The sequence below is a fragment of the Cricetulus griseus genome (genome assembly GCF_003668045.3).
Source record: "Cricetulus griseus strain 17A/GY chromosome 1 unlocalized genomic scaffold, alternate assembly CriGri-PICRH-1.0 chr1_1, whole genome shotgun sequence".
NCBI lineage: Eukaryota > Metazoa > Chordata > Mammalia > Rodentia > Cricetidae > Cricetulus > Cricetulus griseus.
In genome coordinates this window covers 31,789,690-31,806,412 of record NW_023276807.1, presented here as the reverse complement: position 1 = coordinate 31,806,412, position 16,723 = coordinate 31,789,690, and the positions used below count along the sequence as shown (strand labels likewise).

General features: G+C 45.6%; 1 protein-coding gene across 4 annotated transcripts in view; it reads left to right on the top strand.

The window, feature by feature from the left end:
- Window positions 1-680: 680 nt before the first annotated feature.
- The window catches only part of Spats1 (spermatogenesis associated serine rich 1), a 46,461-nt gene continuing 30,418 nt past the window's right edge, over window positions 681-16,723 (top strand). For 2 of the 4 annotated variants that reach the window (XM_035452857.1, XM_035452860.1), the window contains exon 1: window positions 13,356-13,613. In XM_035452857.1, the coding sequence (XP_035308748.1) occupies window positions 13,496-13,613 (118 nt within the window). In that variant the 5' untranslated portion in view covers window positions 13,356-13,495. Of the gene's footprint in view, window positions 1,462-5,033; window positions 5,153-8,547; window positions 8,919-13,355; window positions 13,614-16,723 lie in introns of those variants that run through there. The other 2 variants (XM_035452859.1, XM_035452858.1) reach the window with 2 other exon arrangements.

Genomic DNA, 16,723 nt, shown 5'->3' with positions numbered 1-16,723 from the left:
GTTTTACTCCTGATTTATTGTTATTTTTACATTCTTTTTGTTGTTGTTGCTTGTTTGAGACAGGGTTTCTCTGCAGCTTTGGAGCCTGTCCTGCCACTCACTCTGAAGGCTGGCCCCAAACTCACAGAGATCCATCTGCCTCTGCCTCGTGAGTGCTGGGATTAAAGGCATGTGCCACCACCGACTGGCTATTTTTGCATTCTTAAAAAAAATACTGGGAGCTGGAGAAATGGCTCAGAAGTTAAAAGCACTGGCTGCTCTTCCAGAGGTCCTGAGTTCAATTCCCAGCAACCACATGGTGGCTCACAACCATCTGTAATGCGACCTCTTCTGGCCTGGGCAGAACACTGTATACATAATAAATAAATAAATATTAAAAAAATACTGCCAGGCGGTGGTGGTGCATGCCTTTGATCCCAGCACTCGGGAGGCAGAGGCAGGCCGATCTCCGTGAGTTCGAGACCAGCCTGGTCTACAAGAGCTAGTTCCAGGACAGCTTCCAAAGCCACAGGGAAACCCTGTCTCGAAAAACCAAAAAAAAAAAAAAAAAAAAAAAAATACTGTCAGACCAGGTGTGGTGGTACTTTAATCTCAATGCTTGGGAGGCAGAATCTCTGAGTTTGAAGCTAGCATGGTCTACAGAGCAAGTTCCAGGACAGCCAGGGCTACACAGAGAAACCCTGTCTCAAAAATAACAAACAAACAAACAAAAATCAGAAGAAAGTCCCTATAACTGGAAAGATGGTTCAGCGGTTATGAGTGTTTACTACTCCTCCAGACGACGGGAGTTCTGTTCCAAGCATCCATATGGGGATGGGGGGTGAGAGATGGCTCACAACAGCCCATGACTCCAGTTCCAAGGGATCTGCTGCCCTCTTCTGACTCTTATGGGTGCAGGCACTCGAATTCGTGCACACACATAATACATTAATTAAAAAAGAAATACTGTGTCTATGTTGGAGTTGATGCCCAGACTGTGAGAGGCTCCAGCCAGACTCCTTTCCCCCTTTCACATCCTCTTAATTTTCCTCTTTCTGCCCTGCCTCAGATGGAATCTATGTTCTCAACCCCCCCAACTTGGGCTTTTCCCTGTGACTCCGAGTAACAGCTCAGAGGGAAGTGACAATGTGACATTTTCAGAAAGTTTAAATCATTAGTCATTCTGTTTTACTGGCCTCCTGCCTTTGCCATCTGACACGAGAACACCCTTACTCGGGCAGCTGCTGTTCCCAGGACAGCGAAACAAACCCAGGGAGAGATCCTGAGTTTGAGCTGCACCCAGCATCCGGGCTGCCTTTAGCCTGAAGCTGACTGGTACCACCGATCTCCAGACGCATGAATGAGAAAACCCCATGCTGGCTGCTGTAGGCAGCTGAGTTTGGGAGAAGTTTGTTACGCAACGTTCTTGTGGCCAGAGCTGACTAATACACAGAACAAATGACAGGGGCCAGAAGTAAAAGGGTAAGTGAAGTAAATGCTGGTGTGTGTGTGTGTGTGGCAAACAGGAAGTGATGGTTGATGGTGCAACTCCATCAGGGGCTAAGTAGCAGAAAATGATGCACACACTGTTGTGCCAAAATGCTGAGCCCCAAAATTACCAAGAGACCCATTCCGATGCAAAAGCAAAGTCTTATTATTTAACGAGTTAACTGTCTTAACTCGAATCCCTTATCAGTCCAACACAGAGATTGGTGTGAGAAGGACCTGAAGGGGCTTCGAGGCAGGGAATTTATTGGATTGTGTAAAGGTAGTGTCTAGGGGTATGCAACGGTCCCAGGATTGGTGCACTTCCGGGCTTGGGTGACCTGTTCTGTGTTGATTAGTTAACTGATTGCTATGGCCTATAGGCCCTCCCAAGGCTGTTGTCCAGAGCCCACCAGCTAACTTTTGATTGGTTCCTTACCACATGGAGGGTATCTGACCTGCTAGTGACTAGGGGGTCAGGCAAGGTCAGGAAGCTCAGCACATCTTGCTGGGTCTTTTCTGCAGCCTGTCATGGCTGCTAAAGCAAGGGGCTGGGTGAGGGTCTGGTCCCTTCATTTTACACACCACACACACACACACACACACACACACTCACTCACACACACTCTCACACACACACACACTCACACTCACACACACACTCACACACTCACACACACTCACACACACACTCACACACTCACACACACACACACACACACACACACACACAGTCATTTGTGAACATTGCACCTGTCTCCCCCACTTTGTTTCCTCAGCTTCTCACTGGCCAATCTGCTGGCCTTAGTTTACTCTTTTCTCAGGGAAACTGTCTTTTTTGTTTGTTTGTTTGTTTTTAGAGACAGGGTTTCTTAGTGTAATAGTCTGTCCTGGAATTAGCTCTGTAGACCAGGCTGGCCTCAAACTCACAGAGATCCGCCTGCCTCTGCCTCCCTAGTGCTGGGATCAAAGGCGTATACCACCACCAACCATTGGGAATTTATTTGTAATTACCTAATGAGCATATGGGTATATTCTCTTTAAAAAAAAAAAAAAAACGAAAACAAGGCCAGGCGTGGTGGCACACACCTTTGATCCCAGTCTTGGCAGGTAGAGGCTGGCCTGGTCTACAGAGCAAGTTATAGAACAGCTAATGATGCTACACAGGGAAACCTTGTCTTGAAAAACAAAAACAAACAAGCAAAGTTGGCCCTGGGGATTGAACCACAGGGCTCAGCAGGCCATCCCACCCTACCACCAGCTTGGGCTATGGGCACAGTCACTCTTTCAGGGTGGCTGGGTGACCACTCACTCTGCTGTACTTGTGCCTGTGACCTTTAGTCACAGCATGAGCTGGAGCATTGTTAGCTGAACTGATACCTTTGCACCAGCGTGTTGCTTTCCCTCCTCTCTTGGGCTTTGCTGTGGTTCAGCTTTGCACTCTTATTTTCAGGTGGGGCTTATCCCACACTGAGGTCCCTGTCCAACCCGCTTAGCATTTCTTCTTAGATTTTGTGTGCAGAGACCCATCTGTCCTAAGAAGGAATCTTCCTCACCGCCTTTCTAAAGCCAACTCTACCCAGGCTTGTTGTCCTTGGTTCTGGTTCAAAGGTCAGCAGAGAGGCAAGCAGGCTGGACTAGGGACTTGTCTTTTTGCTGTGACCAAATATCTGACAAGAATTGACTTTAGAGAGGAGGGATTTATTTTAGATACAGGTTCATCCATCTTTGCAGGGGAAGTCAAGATGTCAGTGTGACAGGGTAAGACAATACAGAGTTTCCACCGGGCGTTGGCACACACCTTTAATCCCATTCGGGAGGCACAGGCAGATAGATCTTTGTGAGTTCAAGGCCAACCTGGTCTACAGAGCGATTCCAGGACAGGCTCCAAACCAATACAGAGAAACCCTGTCTGGAAAACAAAAACAAAAACAAACAAAAGAACAGAGGTTCTTCTATCTTGTATTCTTGTGGAGGCCATTTAGACTTAAGTAGGATCTGATCTCCTTGATGGGAAGCCCTGTGGAAAATTGCCCAGCTCTGTTCTAGGAACCAGAGGCCAAGATGCCCCAGCTAACTTTCCTTAGCTTCTGTTAAATTGTTTGCTTGTGCAAACCTCCCTGTTCAACTGCTGAACAAGATGTCAGGATGTGGATTTTGTTTGTTTTCTTGCCTTAAAAAACTCTTACTTGCCGGGCATTGGTGGCGCACACCTTTAATCCCAGCACTCGGGAGGCAGAGGCAGGCGGATCTCTGAGTTTGAGATCAGCCTGGTCTACAAGAGCTAGTTCCAGAACAGCTTCCAAAGCCACAGAGAAACCCTGTCTCGAAAAACCAAAAAAACCCAAAACAGAACAAAACATAAAACAAAAACAGCTGAATGGCCAATAGCTAGGCAGGATTTTCATGGCAGAGAGGACACTGGGAAGAAGAAAGGGAGATGCCAGGGGACGCAGAGAGCAAGCAGGATGGGCAGTACGGAGATGGGGTAAAAGAGCCACGAGGCAGAAAGTAAATTAATAGAAATGGGTTAATTTGTGTAGATTAGGAGAAAGGACATATGATAGGTATAGATTAGAAGAAAGGACATATGACAGGTGTAGATTAGAAGAAAGGACATATGATAGGTGTAGATTAGAAGAAATGATGATGATAGGTAGGATTTTAGTTGGGGGGTGGTAGGGGAGGAAGGGAAGGAAAAGGGAACTGGGATTGTATGTAATTCAATCTTGTTTGTAATTCAAATATATAAAAATAAAAATAAATGGGTTAATTTAAGTTGTAAGAGTTAGTTAGAAACATGCCTTAGCTATCAGCTGAGCTTTCATAATTAATAAGAAGTCTCTGTGTCATTATTGGGCAGCTAACAGCCCCACTGAAAAAGTCTGACTACAAATGGCATCCAAAGTGGGGACTTGAATATCCAAACATAGGCCAAAAGGCCTGAGAAAGTGCAAAAACAAGTTCTGGATAAAGAGCAGATATAGCTTCCTAGTCCTGCAGTCTCATATACAGAGATGCAGCTATGGGCCACTGCCTGTGTGTTGGAGCCAGCCACCAGTACCATGTGCTAAGCTAAGCCAAGTAGAGGTTTAAGTTTTTCTCACGCAGACAGAAATAGTTGCAGATATGTAGTAAAGACAGATCCAGATGGAAAAAACCTCTAAAAGGTTACAGTGTGCTTAAAAAAATGTGTATAGGCTTAAAAAAGAAAAGACAGTGGGTATAGATAGACATAGAAAAATGGTTTATAAATAATAAGATAAAGTCTTTAAAGAGAAAATAAAATAATATAAAAAGAATAAGCCACATAGAGTTGGGAAATACATGGGGAGTCTGGAACCTGTATGCTTTGTATTAACTTTAAATTTTTGATTGCTGATAAGCAAACAATAGCTGCTGAGAGACACTGGATTATGAAAACTACTAAATTAAAGCAACCTATGTATTTTTAAAATGCCTTAACTTCAAAACAAAAGTAAAAAATATGCTACATTGTTCCCCAATGGGAACAATTGTTCCCCAATCTAATCTACACCTATCAAGAGGTTATGCTTTTGTTTCCACAGAAAACGAAAGGATGTGGATCCATTCAAGGTTGCTAGAGATCAGATTTGATGGAGGGGGAGACCCCATGAAATCCTGGCTGCAGTCACAAAGAAATAAACTTAGAAAAACTACAAGACAGGTGATGTATATTTTACCTGCTCAACATAGAACAAAAAAAATTATCTTTGGCTGACTTGTGTACAATGCACAGAGCATACTTGTGTTAATGCGGACATGTATGTTACCTTCGAAAGTTAATGTGTTTTCAGAGCAAGGGGGTCAGAGACTAGTGAAAATGGGTGGCCCAGCTGCTCTCAGAATGCCTCTGTTGCAGTTTCCTCAGAGTTCTGCACCCAGAACAGCAGTTTCAAGGCTACTGACTGAGATGGTCCAGCCTCACAGACTATTCTACCCAGATCTTGACCATTAACCTAATTTTCTCAGGGTACCCCAAAGATTCTAGCATCGCCAGACAATAGGAAGCAGTCTAGAGAACACAATGCCCACATTCCCAAGAGATGGTTGGGCATTTTTTTTTTTTTATGTTTAGTGGGTTATGGATGTTTGTCATCATTTAGGGAGTTGGTTATAAATTGTTACTGGTAAGGGTCAGGGAGAAAGCTAAGTAAAGGCGATTGTATTCAGAGATCTCTCTCTGAAGAGAAAAGGGGGATATAATACAGAATGATGTGATAAAGTGATTGTTGAGTCTACTTTTGAACAACCACTAGTCTCAAATATTTTACATTGGTATGGATTTTTGTATATTGATATAAATTTTGTATATTGATATAAATTTAAAGTTATTTTTGTTATAGTGTATATATGTTTCTGTTCTTGTTTAAGGTATTGTACCTATACAGCTCATTTTAAAATTGTAATGTAAAGTTTTAGTCCTTGAAAGCTATTTAGGATAATAAAGAAAGACAGGTTAACAGTTAGTCGTCTATAGCAATCAAACTTAGAGTCATGTTAGGTATGTTTTCAAGGCCATACAAAGATATATTTTAGATAGATAGTTGGTCTTCAAACACTTCAGAGAATATGACACAATGTTTTAATAACCTACGGCTTTTCATGACAGTGAGACATGTCTGTTCCTGGTACCACCAATTTACTTCAAGAAAGGATGGTGGACATCAAAGAAACTCTATATGAAGTTTCCTTCCTTCCTTCCTTCCTTCCTTCCTTCCTTCCTTCCTTCCTTCCTTCCTTCCTTCTTTTCTCTCTCTCTCTCTCTCTCTCTCTCTCTCTCTCTCTCTCTCTGCTCTTTCCCTCCCTCCCTCCCTCTTCCCTCCCTCTCTCCTTCCTTCCTTCCTTCCTTCCTTCCTTCCTTCCTTCCTTCCTTCCTTTCTTTTTGTTTTTTTGAAACAGGGTTTCCTCTGTGTACCTTGGCTGTCCTGGAACTCACCCTGTAGACCAGGCTGGCCTCAACCTCACAGAGCTCTGCCTGCCTCTGCCTCCTGAGTGCTGGGATTAAAGGTGTGCACCACCACTGCCCAACTGGAGTTTGCTTTCATTGTGGCAAAAACTAGCCATTTGGGCAAGAAACTGCCCTTGCCTAGACTGCAGACAGTATGCTGTCCAAACTGGACCAGAAGGACACAAAAGAAAGTGATTGTTGAACTTTACCAAGACAGAGTAAGATAGTCCTTTGAAAATTCCTGCTTCACAGAAAAGTCTGTAGGCTAAAAATGGATGTCCCAACATTGCACAGTAACCTTGGGTAACTAACTGTCCAGGCAGCCAGATGTCTCTGTCAATTCTATAGTTTAGAAGTTGCTTGCTCTGTACTTCCTATTTACTCAGGTAATATATCCTTCTGGTGTCTTTGATGGTGTTGAAGACTAGACAGTTATAGAGTTTTCCTTAGTCACGATAGAATGTAAATTAGGTACAAAATTCTGGACTCATCAAGAAAGGATAGTTAATTGAATATTTTCTCTGTATTTGCCAAATACAAATGGACTGGGCATTGTGAATGTAATTCTTACTTGATAATTGTTCTTATTGTATATAGTTTCATTTGTTAAAGTGAATTCCTTTCTATTTAGACAATACTTGATAATTGTTCTTATTGTATATAGTTTTACTATGTTAGAGTTAAAACCTTTCATTTTTATTTAGACAAAAGGGAGAAATGTGTGGAATAATCTTTTTGTATACTGTGAAGATAATGTCATTTGGATTGGTTTAATAAAAAGCTGAATGGTCAGTAGCTAGGCGGGATTTTCATCGCAGAGAGGACACTGGGAAGAAGAAAGGGAGATGCCAGGGGACGATACGGAGATGAGGTCATAGAGCCACGAGGCAGAAAGTAAATTGATAAAAATGGGTTAATTTAAGTTATGAGCTATTCAGAAGCAAGCCTAAGCTACCAGCTAAGCTTTCATAATTAATAAGAAGTCTCTGTCATTATTGGAGAGCCTATGGCCCCTAAAAAATTTCTGACTACACTTACTCTAAACACTTGGGTCCCAAATAACTTGAGTGTAGTTCCACTGGCTGGAATAAAGACTTTCAATTGACTATAGACTGTGTCTGAGTGCTCTATTCTGGTGGGCACCCATAATAGCAGGAGCATGAGGGGGTTAATCATATTACTGCTGAGTCAGAGAGAGCAGAGAGCAGGAAGTGGGGCCATAGGACTTCAAGCCTCACCCTCAGTGAGGCTTTCCCAAACAGCACTATTAGTTGGAGACCAAATGTTCAAACATACTTGCCTACTGAGGAAATGAAAATGGGGGCAAGGGGTGTGGGCAGGGTGTACCCTGACAGATCATATTCAGTCTTTGAGAATCTAGCGTCCCTCCTCAAAGTCCTGCTGCGCAGGTTAGGGGATAGCTGAGGTTGTGAACCCTGCTGGGGGAGGCACTGCTCACATTCTGCCTCACAGGTAGGGAGCAGGCTCCTGGAGTATTTTGCAGGAGTCAGCATCAGGTATCATGTTACTGTGTTGGTTTTCACAGTGCTGGCTGATTGACAGCCTGAATAACATTATTTATACTTTTTTTATAAAAGATTTTATTTATTTATTATGTATACAACATTCTGCTTCCATGTATATCTGCACACCAGAAGAGGGACCAGATCTCATAACGGATGGTTGTGAGCCACCGTGTGGTTGCTGGGAATTGAACTCAGGACCTCTGGAATAGCAATCGGTGCTCTTAACCTCTGAGCCATCTCTCCAGCCCCAGGTCTGGTTCTTTTATGTGGGTTCTGGGAATTGAACTCAGGTCCTTCCACTTAGGGAGCAAACACTTTACAGCCTGAACCATATCACCAGCTCCCAAGACTGTTTTATTCACCTTTGAGTCTCTGCACTGAGAACTGCCCTTGGAACACAGAAGCTAAGTGGTTATGGGTCCCAACCTGAGTTGATACTAAATGTGGAGATTAATTATCCTCCACTGTAGATGTGGAGGCCGCATTTGGGGACACTCATACTTTCTCACCCCATTTTGTAACTCAGCCTGCCACTGAAGGTTCAGCAGACTATGTATCAATAATCATTCAACTATTATTTCCCAGGTCCCTAAGACACCCCACTCCAACTCCTAAGGCCTCAGCTGTGAAAGAGGAGCCAGCATCTTCTTCTCCATACCCGGGATTATACTGCCCTCTGGTGGACACTGATGGTACAAACGGGCGCAGCAATGATTTGCGGTGGGTGACCTTTTTCTGACATTGAAGAAGAAAGGCTTCTTCTAAGTGTTTTGCCAGTGCAGCTGGACCTCCAACCGTCAACTTAGCTTGCAGCTCTTGGGCCTGAACGAACACACGGCCTTCTTACCAATGCATGCGACTCCTCGGCCATCAGATAATTCCTGACTCAAGTTTCTTTTCACAGCATCACTTCCTGCTTTGCCAAGACCCACGAGAGAAGAGGGAGAGTTTATCTGGTATCTTTCTCTTCGGCTGCTGGCTTTCTTTTATCCCTAGACACCTAATTTCCACTGCTGGGGTGGGATTGCAGGAGATGTGGGGAACAAAAGACCAGCTGCTCTCCCGGCCCAGCGTCTGCAGCTGTGCGTGTTGCCCGCAGCTCCCGCTTCCCGGCCTGGAGCCACACTCCAGGTCCCTGAACTGACAAGCCAGGTCCTGAAGACTGAAGGCCAGGGATGCAGGCTTCAGGCAGTTCCTCTCTCTGTCCCCTGTCAGATGGCAGGAGCCCTATAGGAATCACAGGGTGTTGAGGAGAAGATCTTCTGGTCTTGGCAAACTGAGCCGAGTGCCCAAGCCCCAGAGATGTAGAGTTCTAAGTCCTTTAGAAGCGGCCCAGCGCTTAGTGGTTTTTGGAATCCTCCACCGCTGGCAGGAGTGGTAGCAGACTGAAGCCGCAGCAGATGGCACCTTCTAGGGTTACAGTTCTTGACAGGTCTCAGATTCTAGGTAGGACCTTGACTCATGCAGCAACCCATGTCATTCGTGTTGTGTTTACGATGTTGGAATCCCCCCTCCCCCGCCCCCCAGGTAGGGTTTCTCTGTGGCTTTGGAGGCTGTCCTGGAACTAGCTCTTGTAGACCAGGCTGGTCTTGAACTCACAGAGATCCGACTGCTTCTACCTCCCAAGTGCTGGGATTAAAGGAGGCTGTTGGAATCTTAGCTCTCCACAGCTCTTTGGAAACTTGGCTCTTAGGCGCGGAAGCTCTCTGAAACTCCCGCTTTCTTGATCTACTGCCGTTATCCCCACTGCTGCCTGCTCACCTTATAGTCTTCCTTCTCCCTGTTACTAGATGAGTCCATTGTACTAAGGGAGGAGGCAAGAAGGCCTTGGGAGGTGTGGTGAAAAGAGAAGACAAGGGGCCGAAAAGATGGCTGAGTGGTTAAGAGCACTGGTTGTTCTTCCAGAGGACCTGGGTTCAATTCCCAGCACCCACACGGCAGCTCACAACTGTCTGTGATTCTAGTTCCAGGGGATCTGAAATCCTCACACAGATATACATGAGGGCAAAACACCAATGCATCTAAGAATAAAGGAATCATTAAAAAATTAAAAAAAAAAAAGGCCTAGGGAGATGGCTCAGTCTGTGAAGAGCTTGCAAGCCATGTTTGATCCTCAGAACCCATCTTAAAAAGCCTGGAGGAATGTGATCCCGGCACTAGGGAGGCAGAGATGAATGGATCCCTGGGGTTTGCTGGCTGAAGAGGTAAACTATTTAATGAGAGACCTTCTATCAAAACATAACCTGGAAAGCCAGGTGGTGGTGGCGCACGCCTTTAATCCCAGCACTCGGGAGGCAGAGGCAGGTGGATCTCTGTGAGTTTGAGGCCAGCCTGGTCTACAGAGTGAGGATGGAAGGGCTACACATAGAAACCCTGTCTCAAAAACAAACAAACAAACAAACAAAAACACAAAAAACAAAAACAAAAAGCAAAACCAAATACAAAAGCAAAAGAAAATAAGGTTGAGAGTGACTGAAGAGAACATTGCCATTTCCATTATATGCACACATGCCCACCCTCCACACACACCATGAAAAGATCACTTGAGAGAAACAAGCCTTTTATTGAGAGAAACAAGCCTTTTTATTGGGCCTACCAAGGGGCAGCAAGAAGAGGTCTCCACCCATCTGTTCACAAAAGGAGCTGACTGGCTTACACAGACGGAGAAAGGATGTTTGCACCAGTCACAGAGGACTTTCATGCAAATGAATGACTAGGCTTGCATCAGTTACAGGTTTTCTGCTGGGCTGCCAGGAAAGTCTTCCTCTTCTGGTTTGGGTGGGAAGGGCAAGATCATTTAGAGTTTACCATAGCTTTTTATGACAATGAATTCAATGCAAGCTGTTTGAAGCACTCATGGGTGGGGCTGCACCTCCAAGAGCCAGAGAGCTCCAGCAGCAAGCTGCTCTAGTTGTTGGGTAGCTATGTAACTTCCTCAAGTCCTGGGAGTGTCAGCGTGGCTACTGCCAGCATAAGGGCAGTCGGCCTGACTGTGTGGAGGACAGTCCTATCATGCTGTCAGGGCTCCTGGAAGAGACCTAACACATGTCAGTGGAGAAGCAAACCACTTCATCTCAGCACTCAGGACACAGAGGCAGGGGCAGGCAAATCTGAATTCGAGGCCAGTGCGTCTACATAGAGAGTTCCAGGCTAGCTGTGGCTACATAGTGATACCCTCTCTCGATAAAATAAAATAAGAGTCAAGCCACCCTGGCTCTAACATCTTAGCTTTTTTAAAGAAGAAGAAATCACAATGAGAGGGATGCTGAGTAAAGACTTACCACTGATGGACAACTGTAATTGCCAGTGCCTAACAATGCTTTGCCTCACGTGCCTTTCACTTTGCCGGGGACCCTGCTAGGAATTCTAGCGTTTTAGTAAATGCTAACATTTCTTGAAATCCATTCCTGTGAAACTGACAATCCTTCAACCGTGTTTGAACTCACAGGTGGCCCTTCAGTCCTATTTATTTATTTATTTATTTATTTTAACAGAAGTAAGCTTTTATTTCTATCTACCTCAGATTAAGATGGTTGAATTGGTGGCTTTGAGGGGAATCAGTCAAAGACCAAATCCCACATCCTCGTCTGATTCCCCCGACTCTTCCTTGGCTTCAGCTTTGGCTGGGGCTGCAGCAGCAGCAGGAGCTGCCGTGGTGGCCAAAGGGGCAGCAGCCACCAATGCAGATGGATCAGCCAAGAAGGCCTTGACCTTTTCAGCAAGTGGGAAGGTGGACTCAGTCTCCACAGACAAATCCAGAACCCGCTTGTACCCATTGATGACAGAGTGTGGCACTGAGGCATCAGTCGGGCAACCAACCTGCAGGCAAACACTGGCAACATTTCTGACACCCTCTAATAAGAGGGTCAGTCTTTTTGTTTGTTTGTTTGATTTTCAAGACAGGGTTTCTCTTTGTAACAGCCCTGGCTGTCCTGTTACTCACTTTGCAGACCAGGCTGGCCCCACAGAGATCCACTTGCCTCTGCCTCCCAAGTGCTGGAATTAAAGGCCTGAGCCATCATGCCCTGCCCTGCTAGAGTCTGTCTTTTCTATAACCCTAGGGACTATCATAAACTGGACAGCTCCTCAGTAAGGGGTGTGGCCTGGAGAGCACTCCCCATCTATGTAAAGTTTGGCTGGCTCAGTTTCAAGATTTCCACCGTTTCTCTGTTTTTTATTCGATAGTCAATGAAATAATTTAAAATAAAATCCTCTGTGGAGATGGCTCAGTGAGTAAGTGCTTGCTGTACAAGTGTGAGGACCTGAGTTCGGATCCCCAGCATCCACTAAGGGCCTTGTGAAGCAGAGATGAGTGGATTCCCCTGGGGCTCCTGGGGCTCCTGGGGCTCCTGGGGCTGTAACAGTGAGAGCTCCAGGTTCAATGAGAAGCCCTGTTTCAAAAAACAAGGTGGAGAGCAATGGAGACAACTAACTGATGGCATTAACCTCTGGATGCCCCATGCACGTGCACAGGCCAGTGTGCCTCACACACCCATGTGCACACGCATGCATACAGCACAAGCACAAATATGAGTGTTGAGATTAATTAAAACATTTGTATTTTTTTCCAGTTAACCATATGAGAAACTAGGTCTCAATGCAAATTTAGAGACTAAGCTTGAGTTGGAGAAAAAAAAATCCCCAAACCAACAATTTTCTATGCAAGATGTACTAGGGAAAGGGTAAGAAAGATAAATTGCAACCTATGCCATGGAAAGAACGGTAGATTTGTAAGGTTGAAACTTGGGCGTGAATCCGTTTTCTGGGTGACCTTGAATGAGCCTTTACCCAAAGTCAGTTTTCTATTTTGAAAAACGCAGCTGGCTGTTGAGGGAAGATAGCATCTAGCAGGGAGCCTGGCCCAGAAAAAGGCGCTGTAGATGGTGGGTGAGTCCTGCCTAATCAGGGCCAATTCTAAACCCGCATCTGCAAGCCTTTGGCGGATGCATCGTTCACGGCCACCAGAGGTTTCGGGAGTAGCGATGACAGTTCCTTGGAAAAGAGCCACAAGCTAAAACAAAATCAGGAGGTTCTGCAGCCCTTAGGGCTGAGACCCCATCCTCAACCCAGGCCACAGAGCCCGGGTGCAGGGACGAGCACGCCAGCCCGCAGGAAGTCGCGGGTTGTCGTGGCAACCCTGGACCAAGCCTTGCAGGCGGCGGTAAACGCCCTTGCTTTCGCTTTGCATTCTGGCATTCGGCTGCCAGTTGGTGCGCTGATCTGGCCCATATCCTCCATGGACTCCTCCAAGGGTAGATCTAGGGCTCCCCCAGGGAAGTGGGCGTAGGAATCAGAGGATGAAAGGAGACCCTGGGGCCGGAGGGAGGGCGGGACGGCGGGGGTGGGGGTTGTAGCGGGGCATAGGGGGAGTTGGCGTCCGAACCCAAGAACACCACTAGGAGCCCCCTGTTCTGCCTCTTGACTTTCAAAGGCTTATGGGGTATATTGGTTTTGAAAGATAGTCTTTCTAACAAGACCCTTTGTTTGTCTCCGGTTACTTTCATGTTTAAAATCACTGCGCACAGAAGAGACCATGAGTAATGGAAACGGCAAACCTGGCTGCCAACTTCCTTGCGTTTCAAGAGCAGCCAGTACTAGAGAGCTAGTGAAGGTTCTGGAGAAAAGTGACTCGGGCGTGACCAAGAGATACAGTTGAGTTCTGGGTGGGCTTAAATCCCATGGCTCGTGGCTTTGTTTTTATTTTATTTTATTTTATTTTATTTTTTAAAGATTGAGCACCACTGCTACTCCTTTATGTAGCCCAGGCTACCCTGGAATTCTCCATCCTCCTGCCTCACCGCCCCAAGTGCTGGGATCATGACAAGCCTCTGTTGTTCCAGGTTTTAGAGTTTGTTCATGACCCTGTTGTTTTGAACTGCTGGTGGTATATCATAGTGACGTCATATGTCAGACCAAGGCATCTCCCCTCTTGGTCAAATTGTTCTTTAAAGATTGTCTTTATTTTATGTATGTCTTGCCTGCATGTTTGCATGTGTGTACTGCTTAGGTGCCTGGTGTCATCAGAAGTTAGAAGAGTGTGTTGGGTCCCCTGCAACTGAAGTTACAATGGTTGTGAACCACCACATGGCTACTGGGAATAAAAGCCCAGTCCTCTGCAAGAGCAACAAGTGTTTTAACTGCTGAGACATCTCTCCACTTCCGAGATTTCCATCTCCCAACAGTGTGACAGACTGGGAACTAGGTCTTTAAAACGGGTTTTTGGAGAACATTTTATATCCAAGTTAAAGGAGCTAGTTAGGGGACATACACAATGAGCTCATGTCTATATTCATGATCTGATTAGGTGGAGAATACCATCAAAAGGAGGAGCTAAAGCTGTCGTGCACACACCTGCAATGCCTGCACTCAGGAGGTGGTGGCAGGGGTATCAACTCAGGGTCGTCCTCAGTTATATAGCACTTTGAAGCCAGTCTTGGCTACAGGACACCCTTTCTCAACAACAAAGACAAAACAGATTCAAATGTGTTGTTGACTGGAACGCCAAACAGCTGGGAAGTATATAGCAAATGAATAAAGGGAGCCAGAGGCTTGAGCTGCCAGGGGCTTTGGTTAATAAATACTGAGGCTGGTCTTTGGCTTGATTCTGCTTGCTCCTAGAGCCTGTCCACATCCATTTTCATGCCCAAATATTAGTAGATATTTGGTACTGCTTATTGATTGGGACACTTCAGGTGGAAATTGTGAACACTCTAAGGCAGGTTTAAATTAAATAATGGCTAATGCTCGTCCTCCATAATTGGCTCTTAAGGTGGAGAAGGAAGGATGGAAACTCCGTTCTCTTGAGGGCGCAGAGTCTAGAGGATAGCCACAGTTTCCCAAAAGCCTGTCCAGGGTTAATCTTCCAGGCTCAAGCTGTCATCATTGTAGGTCACTAGGAGCCAGTGTGCTGCAGAAGGAGCTGGAGAAATCTCATCTTTGCCCAGCTGAGCCTTGTCCCCAGTTTCCTCCGTCCCTGGTCTTCATACCTGCTTCTCCTTCATTATTGTGGGGAGGGGAATCTCTATCCTCGGCTATGAACTGGGCCTGACAAACTGGAGGAATTAGAAACATCAACAGACCAACATGGCTAGGGTAGCAAGGAGAAAAGAGTGCTAAGATCCCTCCCCACGCCCCCCAATTCCCTCCTTCCTTCCCATTAGCCTAAACTCACAATGTAGCAGAGGGTGACCTCGAACTCTTACTCCCACCTTCTGAGTGCTGAAATTACAGGCGTGCACCAGCATATCTGGGCTTATTCATGCTGGGGGTTGAACCCAGAGCTTCATGTATGTTAGGCAAGTGCTCTGCCAACCGAGTTACATTTCCAATCCCTGGGAACCCAACTTTATTTATTTATTTATTTATTTTTGGGTTTTTCGAGATAGGGTTTCTCTGTGTAGCTTTGGAGCCTGTCCTGGAACTCGCTCTATAGACCAGGTTGGTCTCTCTCACAGAGATCCGCCTTCGTCTGCCTCAGGAGTGCTAGGATTAAAGGTGTGTGCCACCACCGCTCAGCAGAACCCTACATGAAACTTCCAGAACTTTCTGTTTTTTCCAATTTGTGTTGGAATAAGGAGGAAGCCACTGTAAGGGTGAGCTAGGGAGGACCCATGCTTTTTAGTTCGGTGTTCTATTCTCAATACACCCTTTCAGGAGACACAGCTAAGGTTTAGCTTAACCGGGAGTCCAGGTTTTGGGTAACGGAGAGGCCAAACTCGCCCCTTGTGCAGTGTGTGGGTACATGCTTTTTTCCAGCAGGGAGGGCCCATTACTTCCCTTACTGTAGGGTTGATTCCTTGTAATAGGTACCCACCCTATATCTTCAGCTTGCTTGTTGAGCAGAAAAAGCAGGAAGTAGGGAACTGAGCTTTTTTTTTCCTTATTAAAAACACTCCATATTAAGCTAACACAGTTTGCTGAATTATTCTTCCCCCCTGCCAGACAGAGGGGTTCGAGTTAGCTGAGAAGACAAGTGTGTGAGAACACACTTCGGTTATGCAAGCTGTTGTTCCTACCCAAAGACGTGGAAATCTCCTTGAGTTTCACAGATGGCACCAAAGACATAGACTTTCTTCCAGATTATCTTTCCCCCTGAATTCCTTTCTCGTTCCCAGAACCTTCTCTTGGTCTTTAAAAAAAATGTTCATTAAAAAAAATTAATGTGGCTGGGCAGTGGTAGCAATGCCTTTAATCCTAGCACTCCTGAGGCAGACAAAGGTGGATCTCTGTGAGTTCGAGGCCAGCCTGGTCTACAGAGTGAGTTCCAGGATAGGCTCCAAAGCTACAGAGAAACCCTGTCTCAAAAAACAAAACAAAAAACAAAACAAAACAAAACAAAAAAGTGTTACATCCCTCACATGAGTGAACAGTGAGCTACACCTAAAAGCTCAGCATACTCCCTTGATGTCCAATAAGTTTTACAGTAGCAACACTCTAATAAAACAGTGGCCCGCCAGGCAGTGGTGGCGCATGCCTTTAATCCTAGCACTCGGGAGGCAGAGGCAGGCAGATCTCTGTGAGTTCCAGCCCAGCCTAGTCTACAAGAGCTAGTTCCAGGACAGCCTCCAAAGCCACAGACAAACCCTGTCTCGAAAAAACAAAACAAAACAAAGCAAAAACAAACAAAAACAGTGGTCCAAGACTTCCATGATGGGAAAACTTGTCTGACACCAAGGGTAGTCAGAGCCATCTCTCTGCTAAATGTCATGGTCCCCATTCTAAGCTGACTACAGGATCTTCCTAGGAGTATCCCAGTGTTAAA